Below are 15,042 nucleotides of genomic sequence, written 5' to 3'. Positions count from 1 at the left end.
ACGTATGCTTAGGGATGTTCGGTAGGTAGAACTCGGGCACTCGTCAAAGTCCATCGGTTTGGGTCGTGACACCTAGTTATATAATAACAGATAATGGCAAGCTGTTCGATAACAAATTGATGACCAAAATCTGTGACCTTTTTGGCTTCAAGCAACGTAATTCGTCAACGTATTATGCTCCTGCAAATGAACTAGCCGAAGCATTTAACAAGACACTTTGCAATTTGTTAAAAAAGGTCATCTCCAAGTCTAAAAGAGATTGGCAAGACAGAATGGAAGAAGCTTTGTGGGCATATTGGATGACTCATCGCACGCTGACACGAGCAACTCCTTATTCTCTTATTTATGGAGTTGAAGCAGTTCTTCCTCTTGAGCGTCAAATACCATCCTTGCGACTCCCTGTCCAAGAAGGTCTTACTGAAGAAGAAAACGCTCGTCTGGACCTTGAAGAACTAGAGTCGCTTGATGAAAAAAGGCTAGAAGCTTAACAAAGTCTTGAATGTTATCAAGCTCGTCTTTCTCGTGCTTTCAACAAAAAGGTTTGCTTGAGGTCCTTTCAAGTTGGCGATCAAGTTCTTGCAGTAAGAAGACCTATTATCACCTCTCGCAAATTTGGGGGCAAATTCACTTCAAAATGGGATGGTCCATACATTGTACAAGAAGCCTATTCAAGTGGAGCTTACAAGTTAGTTGATGCAGATGACATGAGAATTAGCCCTATCAATGGAAACTTTTTGATAAGGTATTATCCTTGAAGAAGACACGCTCCTTAATGCATGAACATAAACTATATGTTGCAATACTCCTGTCCCGCATGAGCCTAAATTGCGAACGGCACCCACAAAAAAAAGGAGTTCGCTAGGTCAAAAACCTCGAAAGAGGCGGCCTAGGCAAAGGACATACAAAAAATTTGCTAGGTTGAAAACCTTGAAAGAGGCGGCCTAGGAAAATTAAAAGGAAAAAAAAATCTGCTAGGTTGAAAACCTTGAAAGAGGCGGCCTAGGCAAAAGTTAGGATATTACAAAAAAAAGTCACTTATTTTGAACTATGTTATGACTTGATCCTCATCACCGAGGTACGTAGGCGGCTTAGAGTTTCTTTCTAAGTTAAGTCGCATAAGTTTTTTTTTTTAAAAGTATTTCAACGTGACATGATCATCAAAATTCGAGCTGCGGCATCACGTTAATTACTCAAATATGCGCATATTGCAGAAAGAAAGAAGGCAATTTGTGTCGAGCCAAAATGGATATTTCATTGCTTCAATACTACAAGGATCTGATACATCATTGTCAAGAGAATAAAAGGATGAAAATATTTATACTTCGTCCTATACGAAGAATCTAAGTCATAAAAGCAATTGACGCGATGTGAGCAGCTAATTTTTGACTATGCGTGAATTTTTTTCCACTAATCTCACAAATACCTAACTTCCCACTTCCCCCACTCTTACTCTTTAACAATTCACACTCCACTCTCTCTTACTAATATAAACACATACAACAAAAAGTCAAAAAGGGGAGGAGGAAAGAGGGGGACAACACGGAAAATGGAAGTAAAAAGAGGGCAAAGAACGATAGAGAAAAAAAAAACACAACTCGTGCCTCCCTCTTCACTCATCTTCCTCAGCCTCTAAGCTCATCCAAAATGAGCTTTGCAAACCCCTGAAACCCAGTGGAAAAATTCATCCCAAAACAGCCCCAAATATCCATTAAAACTACTCTAAACCCAGCTTGAAACAACCACCAAACAGCCCCTCTAAACTCCAGCAAAATCCAGCAGCTTTTTAGCTGCAAAAAATACCAAAAATCAGTCTCCAAAACAGACCCAGAACAGCCCAAAAACGAGCTGGAAATCAACCCCCAAACTATCCTCTTCTCAGTCCAAAAATGACTCCAAAACAACCCCGAACAACCTCCTAAAATACAGCAAACGAATAGCCCCAAAATCCAGCTCTAATACAATCCGAAACTGACCTAAAACAGCCCCAAAATCACTCAAAAACACAGCTGAAATCACTCTCAAAACACAGCAAAATCAGCACCTAAAATAGGACAAAAATAGTCCCAAAACAACCCCATAAACTTCAGCTAAAATCAGTCCCGAAATCCAGCTGAAAGCAGCCCAAAACATCACCAAGAGCAATCTTAAAATAGTTCAAAAACCACCACGAAAGTTGTTGTCCTTCAGCCAAAACTAGCAACTCCTTCCTACTCTATCAATCACTATAAACGAGCCGAGTTCGAAGCGGTTTGGTCGAGGTTCTTTGAGGTTCCGGCAAGGCATTTGGTTTCCTGTTCGAAGTTCTTATTTGCTTGACGATTCCAAATATTTGCAACTGTAGAGGTTTAATCTTTTTATCTTGTTTGCTTTGTCTGTTTATTGTTCCATTTAGATAATATGTGTTAATATGCCTCTTGCTTGGATATGTTATTCTCTTTTTGAGCACATAATATTTCTTAATTGTTAATTCTTATCATTAAGTTTATTGGTCTTTGTTGTTGAGTGAGAATCTAAAAGGAAAATTTCAGAAAAAATTAAACTTGAAAAAATATGGATAAGTGATGGTAACAATATTGCATTTAGTCCTAAGGTTTGGTATTGTATAATTTGTTTTCTTTATCAAAATATTTTAATCAATTTTAGTTAGTTCCTAGCGCTAGTTTTATCATTTGGTCGAATTAATTTCTAACGTTGTCTTAACGGTTTTATAAAATTTTTATCAATCCTTCAATAATCCTCTCTTGATTTGTAATCAGTACTAAATAAAATACTTCCATAACTCTTGAGCCTCACAATAATCTTGACTTAAGAAATAAATATCTCACAAATCGCTAGTGTACTTTAGGCGCGCTGTAATAAATCAATTGTGATTGTGTACACATTCGCGTGACATGATTACAATTTCCAAAATAAATCAAAGTACGCGTTCGCGCGACTTTGACCAAACAATCTTGATAATAATAACATGTTATTAATTGTGTACACGTACGCATGATATAGTTTTTGACACCAAACAAAATGAGTACACGTACCCGTGACTTATTTCAAGATAATATTTATAAATCCAATCAAGCAATAAAAGCGGACATAGTTAAAACATGAGAACCAATAAAATATAGGTTATCCAAAATTAATTCAAGCAAAGTTGTAGTCAATAAAGCGACCGTCCTAGAACCACAGGACTCAGGGAATGCCTTATACCTTCTCCTCGGTCAACAAAATTCCTTACCCGGACTTTGTTTTTGCAGACCAATAATAATGGAGTCAAACCTTCCTTTGACTAGGGATTTAAATAAAAGGAGACTTGGAAAACCCAAAAATCAATTTCAAGTGGCGACTCTGTAAATAAAATAATTCCTACTCAAGTTTGTCACTTTAATTGGAAAAACTCTTTAACCTACAATCCATAACATATATATCTTTTGGTGGTAAAAAGGGGTGACAGCTCTTGCGACTCCGCTGGAGAACCAGAATTCGAGCTTGTACATGTTGACTTTTATTTTGCTTTATTAATTTTATATATATTGTGATTTATATGTGCCCAATGTGCTACTTGTCCGCTTTTTATCGCTTTGATATCGTTGAACTGTACATATAAACTGTCTTCTCACGCACCCCTCTGAGTCTTCTTGAAATTATGTTTTGAATTCTTAAGTAAGTTTAAGGTGGTCGGTTTGTGGTAAGCTGGAAACACAAGATCCAAGGAAAATATTCCAATGACAATTGACATCGAAGCTGTTACGAGTGCTTAGTGGACTCAAGGTCAGAGGGCTCAACAAGAGTCTACTGCTGCTGAGGAAAATAGAATACTGAAACAACAAATGGCTGAAATGTGTCGAGCATGGGTTGATAGCCAAGAACCGCCCTGGTCAATTCCTGGGTTCCCAGAGTTCACACCTGTTTCGACTAATACCACTCAGGTCTCACTGTCTGATCCATTCTATCCACCTGGGGTCAGTCTTTATCCCAACTGCATGGATACAACGGGTGCTTCTGTTGTGCGCTCCCAAGGTGTGTCATTGAGAACCAATTAGGCATCTACTTTTGTTAAGCCTATCTACACCATCCCGGAGCCCACAGTGGTCACGATTTGCCACCCAACAAGAACAGTACCACTCTTCTGAGTACCACTCATACCTATTTGATCTTCCTGCGGAGATTAAGAAGCCTGCCCAAAAGATGGCACAAGAAGAAATAACCCAAAAAATGAAAAACTTGGAACAACGAATAAAAAACATACAAGGGTTAGCAGGTCAAAACAGTATTGCCTTCAAGGATCTATGTATATTTCCCGATGTCCGTTTGCCACCTGGTGTTAAGACCCCCAAGTTTGAAAAGTAAGACGAACATGGCGACCCCATAGCTCACCTAAAAAGGTATTGCAATCAGCTAAGAGGTGCGGGAGGAAATGAAGAATTACTAATGGCTTATTTCGGGGAAGGCCTTACAGGGGTAGCCTTTGAATGGCTTACTGATCAAGACACCTCTCGCTGGCATGTCTGGGATGACATAGCCCAGGCCTTTGTCAGACAATTCCAATACAACATCGACATCGCCCCAGACCGCAATTCCCTTTCAAACCTGAAGAAGAAACCAACTGAAAGTTTCAGGGAATATGCTATTAAATGGAGAGAGCAAGCAGCTAGAGTTAAGCCACCTATGGATGACCATGAGTTAATCACTGTCTTCCTTCAGATTCTGACTATTTTCAAAACATGATGTCCGCAATGGGCAGACCTTTCTCGGAAGCAATCGAGATTGGTGAAATGGTTGAGAATGGCCTCAAGACAGGAAGAATTATAAGTCAAGCAGTTCTCAAAGCCACAACCCAGGCTGTCCAGATTGGATCTGGTAATTTTACTGACACAGATGAGAAGGATGAAGAGACCATGACGACATCAGAGTCGAGAAGAGGTCCTAGGGGAATATCTCAAAAATGTGGGCAGCCTCATCAGACTTCATATGATTCCCCCGAGCACTACTTTGCACCTCATAACCCACAATACTCTGTTGATCCACCTCAGCATGTCGTCCATAATCTAGAGTCATATGCCCAGGCACCAAGACACCCTAGAAGGCGAGCACCGACATCACGAAATTCCCATCAGGCTCCACAAAATTTTCAAGCGTCCAAGGACCCACTTCCAAGGAAAAAATACACAGGGGAGCAGAGGACAAACGATAATTTTATACCAATAGGGGAGTCCTATACAAACTTGTTTGAGAAATTAAAGCATTATGACATGATTGCATCTATTCCTCCAAATTATGTGGATCCATGTTCAAGAAACTTTGACCCTTCTAAAAGGTGTGAATACCATTCCAATGCCCAGGGGCATATTGTTGAAAGTTGTCGGGATTTAAAAAGAGAAATAGAAAGGATGGTACAGGAAAAACTAATTGTGGTCCAGGACATTGACGCCACGAATATCATACATAATCCTTTACCTGCACATGATGATGCACACTTTGTGGGGATGGTACATGGTGACATGGAGTATGAGAATCCTCTCGAGACCTCTGAAAAGTTAGTTTCTATGAAATGCCATATGTCATCAGTCCTAGATCGGGCAGGTAATGCTGAAGACGAGTTGATCAAAGAGGTCAAGAACTTGTTGACTAAAGTTAATGAGATTGAAATTGGGGAAGGCCTTGGTGATTCTGATGAGCAAGTTTGTGGTTAAATGTCAAGCTTAGCAATTGAAAAGTCATTCCCTCATCACTAGGGAAGAATCTCGGTAGCTTGTTTTGATGTTTTTTCTATTATCTGGTTTATTTCAGAGTTGTGATCCAGATTTTATTTGTTTTATTGAGTCAAACCTTTCTATCCCTCTATTTTATTTATGTGAGTCTTGTCTGTTTGTTCTGTTGCTATTTTTATTATCTGGGTTATTACAAGTTTGTAACTCGGATTTTAGGTTGTTTGTTTTGTCGTCAAAACCTTCCATCCTCTATTCAATGAAGTATAATATGTCCTTTTGTGTCATTCTATGCTTAGTTTTTTTCTCGCTACTAGTTCTAGTGACATGACATTCATGTAGAATTTTTGGCCAGATCTTAGAAAAATGATTTAGTCTTGAACTTGTTAACTAAGAACAAGACACTTTTGAGGATGAATACATAGTCCAAACACTTTGGAATTAAGCTCGGTTCAAATTTATGTGGAACTAGAATAGTCATACCCGTGGGGTTAACGATCTTTACTTTCAAATCATTATGAAGATTGGGTTTAAGGAAGAATTAATTGAAGTTTGGTGGAAATTTGACTTTAATGGATGGAAAATGTCTTTTGACCACGACACACCAAGAAGACAGACATGTTCATCAATGTTGTGATCACGAAAAGATACTATGTTTGGCGTTCTCGAGGCCGGGAGGCCGTTTTTCTGCTATCCAAACACTTTATACCCTTCGTTACCCCTTTTGAGCCTATGTTATTTTCTTTGACCACCCTCTTTTGGAATTAAGTTTAGAGTCAAAAGTCAAAAAAAAATGAAAAGAAAAATCCATGCCCTAAGAGTACAAACTAGGGCAACTCTTAGAAAGTTCAAGTGAAAAAAAAAAGAATAAGAAAAGAACTGTCACAGATCCATTCCCCCAGAAAATAAAAGCTGGGGAAAAAAAAAAGAAAAAAAAAAGAAAAAGAAAAAGAAAAAGAAAGAGAGATATAAAAAATTAGTTGGGTCACACGTTTGAACTACGTTTGATTTGATTCTTTTAAAGGATACGTAGACAGCTCTACACTAGGGTTCAGTCTAACCAAATCAAAAATAAAAATTCCCCGGTATCTAAAACTGGGGCAGAATTTTTTATAATTTTATTTTTTATGTTTTTATGAAGAGTCTATTCCAAGAGTTGTATAAGAATACAACTCTATCATCTTGAGTCTATTTTGAGCCTTATTGTGACCCTTTCTTTCTAACCCTATCCAAAAGCCTTCCAAATAAAGACCTCCCAATTAGTATTTAAGAATACCAAGGGAAGCACACAATAAGCAACAATTGTCACACGACATAGAATAATGTCAAGTTGCTCGCAAAAAAAAAAAGAAGAAGAGTAAAACAAGATAATGAATGAAAATGGGAGAGTCTTATTGGTGAAAACCCTCATGGGCACTGTAAGGCGACGATAAGTAGAGATAAATAAATGAGAAAGACTTATTGGTAAAAATCCCTCGGGGCACCACTAGTCGAAAGTGAGTCGTGAAATTAATGAAAATGATTGTTACGAACAAGCCCGACTTCAAAGGTCATAAGAATAGTAAAATGGAAGATTTGATCAGTTTGATAGATCAGGCCGTTAAGTCCAAAATGCATGTCATGATCATTAATGCTTGTTATTGAAAAACACAACTCTTCCTTTTGTTCTTTCCTCATAGGGTAATACATCCTAGTCTGATGGATTTTCCTCCCAAGAGAAAATCTTAGTCTGATGAATCTTTCTCGTAGGATAAACGTCTTAGTCTGATGAATCTTTCTCATAATATAACAAAAAGAAAACCTAGTCTGATGAACTTTCTCCTACGATCGAAGTCTTAGTCTGATGAATTTTTCTCCTAAGATAAAAAAACCTAGTATGATGAATTTTCTCCTAGGATAGAAATCTTAGTGTGATGAATATTTCTCCTAAGATAACAAAAAAAAACGTCTGATGAATCTTTTTCCTACGATAGAAATTTTAGTCTGATGAATCTTTCTCCTAAGATAACAAAAAAAACCTAGCCTGATGAATCTTTCTCCTAGGATAAACGTCTTAGTCTGATGAATCTTTCTCCTAAGATTAAAAAAAAAATATCTTAGTCTGATGAATCTTTCTCCTAAGATAAATAAATCCTAGTATGATGAATTTTCTACTATGATAAGAAATCTTAGTCTGATGAATTTTTCTCCTAAGATAAATAAAACATAGTCTGATGAATTTTCTCCTAGGATAAGAAATCTTAGTCCGTTGAATCTTTCTCCTAAATTAATAAATTAAAAAACATAGTCTGATGAACTTTCTCCTAGGATAGATATCTTAGTCTGATGAATCTTTCTCCTAAGATAAAAAATCTAGTTTAATAAATTTTCTCCTAGGATAACTAAAAAAAAGAAGAAAAAAAGGGTCATTTGTTCATGCCTTCAGAAAATAAGTGTTGGGGCAATTTGTTTAAAAGAATAATTTTCTTTAAAAAAATGAAAAAATAAAAATGATTTTTCTCAAAAAAATAAAACCCACCAAAAATCCTTCTTGGTTCGTTTTAGCATATGGTATACAATTCCCTAGTCTCCTTTTCCAACATAGGGTCCACACTCCCTAGTTGATTTTTAATTTAGACATAGGATCTCCCTAGTCTTATTTTTTAACATAGGGTCTCCACTCCCTAGTTGATTTTATTTTAGACATATGGTCTCCATTCCCTAGTTTTCTTTTCCAACATAGGGTCTCTACTCCCTAGTTGATTTGATCTTAAATGCAGGATACACCACTCCCAAATATCATTTCCAATATAGGGTATACCATTCCCTGGCCACATTTTCCCAACATAAGGTACACCAATCTTTTGTTGAGACATTTTTTTTGACAATAAAGGAACATCGTCCAAAAAAAAAACAAAAAAAAGCGTCATGATCTTTTCAAGGTACACCATTCTCGACCTTTTATTGCTTTCAATAAAATAGTTTAGAATTTTGTTACAATAACTCACGAAATTTTTCTAGTAAAAACTGGGGCAGAAAATTTCGTTCGTTTGCTTGTTTTGGTGTCTGAGCAGGTTTTACCTCGAAGCACATGGTTCGAGATGACGAAATGAAAAAATCTCAATCCAGAATAAAGAAAAGAAAAGAAAAGAAAAAGAAGTGGATCAAAATGAAGAAGTGAATGAAAAGATATGAACTGCTCAAGACATGACTGAAGTCACGAGCATTGCATTTTCCGTTTTTATCAGAAGAAGCCGCTGAAGAATGAATTAGCACCTGCAGCTAGCAAGCATCAAGGTTCAAATCAAAAGTCTGCATGATTCTCCATTCAAGACTCAAGATCAAGCTTTAGAAGACTTATAGATATGAATCTTGTAACTCATAGATGATAGGCTTGTTGTTTAGTTTCTTTTGATTTTGATGTAATAACAGGACCACGAACCGGAGCCTCGACAGAACCTCACTCGACTCTCAAACTCATCAGTCCATCATTCTCCTTGAACTACATGTGACTTGATTCCCTTATAACTTGGGATATGTAGGCTGTCCAAAATCAGGACTCGATTGCACTCTTTTTTCTTATCTTTTCCCTTTTGAATAATGGTGTAGCCAAAAATTAGTCATATCGCTCATCTTTTCTTTGCCTGAAAACTCTTCATGTTTCGAAGCAAAGAGGGGCATGCTGTGAACACCTAATTTTTGACTATGCGTGAATTATTTTCCACTCATCTCACCAATACCTAACTTTCCACTTCCCCCACCCTTACTCTTTAACAATTCACACTCCACTCTCTCTTACTAATATAAACACATACAACAAAAATCCAAAAAGGGGAGGAGGAAAATCAAAAAAAGGGAGGAGGAACGTCAAAAAGGGGAGGAGGACAACACGGAAAAATGATAGTAAAAAGAGGACAAAGAACGATAGAGAAAAAAAAAACACAGCTCGTGCCTCCCTCTTCACTCATCTTTCTCAGCCTCTAAGCTCACCCAAAATGAGCTTTGCAAACCCCTGAAACCCAGTTGAAAAATCCACCCTGAAACAGCCCCAAATATTCATTAAAATTACTCTAAACTGAGCTTGAAATAACCATCAAACATCCCCTCTAAACTTCAGCAAAATCCAACAGCTTTTTAGCTGCAAAAAATACCAAAAATCAGCCTCCAAAACAAACCCAGAACAGTAAAAAAAAATGAGCTGGAAATCTGTCACGCCCCAAAATCGAGGAGCGCGACCAGCGCTCAACCGAGTGAACCCGACTAAGCAAGCCTGTTAGAATTCATTCTACCCAAATTCATTCGTGAATAAAGAGGAGATGTACTCCGTTAATCAAATACTGAAGAGATTTCATTAACCGCTTTCATTTCATTCTCATTAACAGCATCACTCAATATTTCCAAAATAGTACGAGTTTATAGATTTAATGAAAAATATGTTGCCAAATACCAACAGTTCTAATCCAATTCCCAACATCAAATACCACCCACAACCTGTCTACGGAGCCTCTAAGTACAACTGAAGAGTAATATAAAAATACCGGCAACAAGGCCCCGGCTATACCTCAGCCACAAAGTACATGAGAAACAAAAGATACATGACCCCGAAATGAAGTGGGGCTCACCAAATTGGCTGTAAGGAGTGTACTGCTATCACTGATCAATGTCACATGCTGTAGAACCACCTGAATCCATTAAAGATGCAGTGCCCCCGGAAAAAGGGACGTTAGTACTGTCGAATAGCACTAGTATGTATAGCTAGAAATCCTCTTTCAAAATAGAATGCACATATGATCTATACGTGGAACACATAATATAATGTAATTGAAACAACCTGTACAAACAAGGACAACAAAAGGGGCGCCTATTGTTTGCATTAATAATGTGTCTCATTAAACCGTCCTTAGTGTTCACATATCATTATACACTTATGCGTTTCATAGACCATCCATAGTGTTCACATATCATATTATACACTTATGTGTTTCATAGACCGTCCATAGTGTTTATTCATACCGTACATCTATACCTCTTATACACAATGCACCTATGCGTTACATAGACCGTCCACAGGATTTCATATCACAATGGGTTTCATAACACAATTTACCTATGCGTTCATAGACCGTCCACAGGATTTCATATCGCAATGTACCTATGCGTTCATAGACCGTCCACAAGATTTCATAACACAATGTACATATGCGTTTCATAGACTGTCCACAGGATTTCATAACACAATGTACTTCATAACACAATGTACCTATGCGTTTCATAGACCGTCCATAGAGTTTCATAACACAATATACCTATGCGTTTCATAGACCGTCCATAGGGTTTCATAACACAATATACCTCTGTGTTTCATAGACCGTCCATAGGGTTTCATAAAATAATATATCTATGCGTTTCATAGACCGTCCATAGGGTTTCATAACACATTGGAAACAAAAGTACAAATACGTACATCTCATAACCTTTCACACCACATATCACCTAATCCGTACTTTAAATCACTTACAACATTATTATTTCATTGGCTCTCTTGGCCATACATATGATTCTTTATTCATGGCGCAATGGCCGTATTTCATATTCCACACTTTCATTTCTTCCCTTTCATAGATCATTATCATAATTATCAACAAGTAGAATATTTCGGAAATTACAACTTTAAATTCATTAGTAATGAAGGCTTTAAACATGACCGATTTCCTTCCAATAAATGGAGTAAGATGATTGACAATCGAAGTACAAGTTAAAATCATACACAATTTCCACTCATGAATATGTAAGAACGCAAAACACATTGAAAATTACTTACAAAGCTTAGCATTAGCTAAAACAGCCACATATGGGCATCACTTGAGTTCATAAACCTTTAGTCAATTATATTGTCGAAGTCCATTTTGGAATAGTTGAGTCAAAGCTCATTTCATAATCTTTCTCACATTATTTCATTTCAGTGGCATCATTGGTCACAAGTATAACTTTCACTATTGGCACGTTGGCCACACTTTATATTCCCAATTTACTGATTTCACTTCCAACCATCTTTATAGGTTATCAACAATAAGACATTCCCAATCAAGACTTTAGGTGTACATATGAACAATTAAGAGTCTTAAGAATATTGAGATTTTCTCACACAATTTGACATACTAGCTTTCGTTTGAAATACGATTCAAGCCACCACATTTTAATACGCAACCCATACTTTGAAACTCACAGAAACATTATGGAATTCAATTCCAAGAGAGAAAATTTAACCAACATACCTCAATTGAGCTTTCCTTAAATTACTACAACATTTCGAAAATTCTAGCAATCCCAATCTATTTGAGACATAACAAAATTGAACCATAATTAGGAAGATATTCATGGTCTCAGCTCATTTGAGCATTTTATCAAACATTAAGTGTGGATTAAGGTTCAAGGTCCTTTTATGGAGGATTCCATCATCCCACAACCTAATCTTTACCATTTTTAGCTCAACAATCTTTCTACACCCTTTGATAACATATGTATATAAAATAAACAACCCTCTTGCCCGAAATTATCTTGCTTATTACTCATTTTTAGACAAAATTCGAAATTGAGGGTTAGGGTGTAGAATCTTACCTCTAGGATGAAGACCTAGTGAGTTTTCCTTCTTAATCTTCCAAAACTTGAGCAAGAATTGAAGAATCAATTATCAGATTATACCTAAAAAATAACCCAAAGAGTGTATTTAATGAAATAGGGTCGGATTTTAAAAACCCAAAAATGAAGCTCCGAAACAGGTTCTGCGGTAATCTATGCGTTCATAGACCGTCCACAGAATTTGATAACACAATGTACCTATGCGTTTCATAGACCGTCCACAGGATTTCATAACACAATGTACCTATGCGTTCATAGACCGTCCACAGGATTTCATAACATAATATACCTATGCGTTTCATAGACCGTCCATAGGGTTTCATAACACATTGGAAACAAAAGTACAAATACGTACATCTCATAACCTTTCACATTACATATCACCTAATCCGTACTTTTAACCACTTACGACATTATTATTTCATTGGCTCTCTTGGCCATACATATGATTCTTTATTCATGGCGCAATGGCCGTATTTTATATTTCACACTTTCATTCCTTCCCCTTCATAGATCATCATCATAATTATCAACAAGTAGAATATTCCGAAAATCACAACTTTAAGTTTATTAGTAATGAAGGCTTTAAACATAATCGATTTCTTTCCAATAAATGGAGAAAAATGATTGGCAATCGAAGCACAAATTAAAGTCATACACAATTTTCACTCACGAATATGTAAGAATGCAAAGCACATTAAAAATTACTTACAAAGAATAGCACTAGCTAAAAATGGTAAAGATTGGGTTGTGGGACGATGGAATCCTCCATAAAAAGATCTTGAAACCTTAATCCACACTTAGTGTTTGATAAAATGCTCAAATGAGCTGAGACCATGAATATCTTTCTAATTATGGTTCAATTTTGTTATGTCCAAAAATCAGCCTCCAAAACATACCCAGGCCTCTACTCAGTCCAAAAACGACTCCAAAACAGCCTCAAACAACCTCCTAAAATACAGCAAAAGACCAGCTGTGAACAGCCCCAAAATCCAGCTCTAACACAATCCGAAACTGACCTAAAACAGCCCCAAAATCATTCAAAAATGCAGCTGAAATCACTCTCAAAACACAGCAAAATCAGCACCTAAAACAAGACAAAAACAGTCCCAAAACAACCCCAAAAACTTTAGCTAAAATCAGTCCTGAAATCCAGCTAAAAGAAGCCCAAAACATCACCAAGAGCAATCTTAAAACAGTCTGAAAACCACCACGAAAGCTGTCGTCCTTCAGCCAAAACCAGCAACTCCTTCCTACTGTGTCAATCACTACAAACGAGCCGAGTTCGAGGCAGTTTGGTCGAGGTTCTTTGAGATTCCAGAAGGCATTTGGTTTCCTGTTCGAGGTTCTCATTTGCTTGACAATTCGAGAATATTTGCAACTATAGAGGTCCAATATTTTTATCTTGTTTGCTTTGTCTGTTTATTGTTCCATTTAGATGATATATGTTAATATGCCTCTTGTTTGGATCATAATTTTTCTTAGTTGTTAATTCTTATCGTTAAGTTTATTGGTCTTTATTGTTGAGTGAGAATCTAAAAGGAAAATTTCAGAAAAAATTAAACTTGAAAAAATGAGGATAAGTGATGGTAACAGTAATGCATTTGGTCCTAAGGTTTGGTATTGTATAATTTGTTTTCTCTATCCAAATATTTTAATCAAGTTTAGTTAGTTCCTAGCATTAGTTTTATCATTTGGTCGAATTAATTTCTAACGTTGTCTTAAATGTTTTATAAAAAATTTATCAATCCTTTAATAATCCTCTCTTGATTTGTAATCAGTACTAAATAAAATATTTCCATAACTCTTGAGCCTCACAATAATCTTGACTTAGAAAATAAATAACTCACAAATCGCTAGTGTGCTTTAGGCGCGCTGTAATAAATCAATTATTGTGATTGTGTACACGTTCGCGTGATATGATTACGATTTCCAAAATAAATCAAAGCACGCGTTCGCGCGACTTTGACCAAACAATCTTGATAATAATAAAGTGTTATTAATTGTGTACACGTACGCGTGACATAGTTTTTGACACCAAAGAAAATGAGTACATGTACGCGTGACTTATTTCAAGATAACTTTTATAAATCACATCAAGCAATAAAAGCGGACATAGTTAAAACATGAGAACCAATAAAACACAGGTTATCCAAAATTTATTCAAGCCAAGTTGTAGTCAATAAAGCGACCGTCCTAGAACCACGGGACTCGGAGAATGCCTTACACCTTTTTTTTGGTCAACAGAATTCCTTACTCGGACTTTGTTTTTGCAGACCAATAATAATGGAGTCAAACCTTCCTTTGATTAGAGATTCAAATAAAAGGCAACTTGGAACACCCAAAAATCAATTCCAAGTGGCGACTCTCTAAATAAAATAATCCCTACTCAAGTTTGTCACTTTAATTGAAAAAACTCTTTAACCCATAATCCACAATATATATATATATATATATATATATATATATATATATATATATATATATATATGGCGTGACACGTGAAAGATTGTCGCTATCTTGTCTTGAATGCCTTTCCAGGTTTGCTTCGTTTCTTCAAAACATGATGCTACCACAAAGCTTTGCGTAGTTGAATCCAATGTGAGTTGTTCCCCCATCATGTGGCCTAACTGTGAAATTTCTAATTTGGGTTCCGAAGGATCAAGCAATATATGATCCGGAACTTTGACTAATCCAGAAGGTCTTATGCCGCAAGGACTTCTAT

The 15,042-nt window shown here is 36.6% G+C and overlaps 1 protein-coding gene across 1 annotated transcript; it reads left to right on the top strand.

Annotated features, from left to right (window-relative positions):
• Positions 1–119: 119 nt before the first annotated feature.
• Positions 120–488, top strand: LOC138902112 (uncharacterized). The gene has a single exon (XM_070189925.1). It carries the CDS (start codon positions 120–122, stop codon positions 486–488), a length of 369 nt encoding a protein of 122 aa, XP_070046026.1.
• The last annotated feature ends 14,554 nt before the right edge of the window (positions 489–15,042 follow it).

The sequence above is a fragment of the Nicotiana tomentosiformis genome, chromosome 11 (genome assembly GCF_000390325.3).
Source record: "Nicotiana tomentosiformis chromosome 11, ASM39032v3, whole genome shotgun sequence".
Lineage (NCBI taxonomy): Eukaryota > Viridiplantae > Streptophyta > Magnoliopsida > Solanales > Solanaceae > Nicotiana > Nicotiana tomentosiformis.
This window is presented reverse-complemented; position numbering and strand designations above follow the sequence as displayed.

Bases quoted from the DNA above. Each gene is read 5' to 3' on its own strand.
- LOC138902112 (XM_070189925.1), top strand. From the start codon at position 120: ATGACCAAAATCTGTGACCTTTTTGGCTTCAAGCAACGTAATTCGTCA.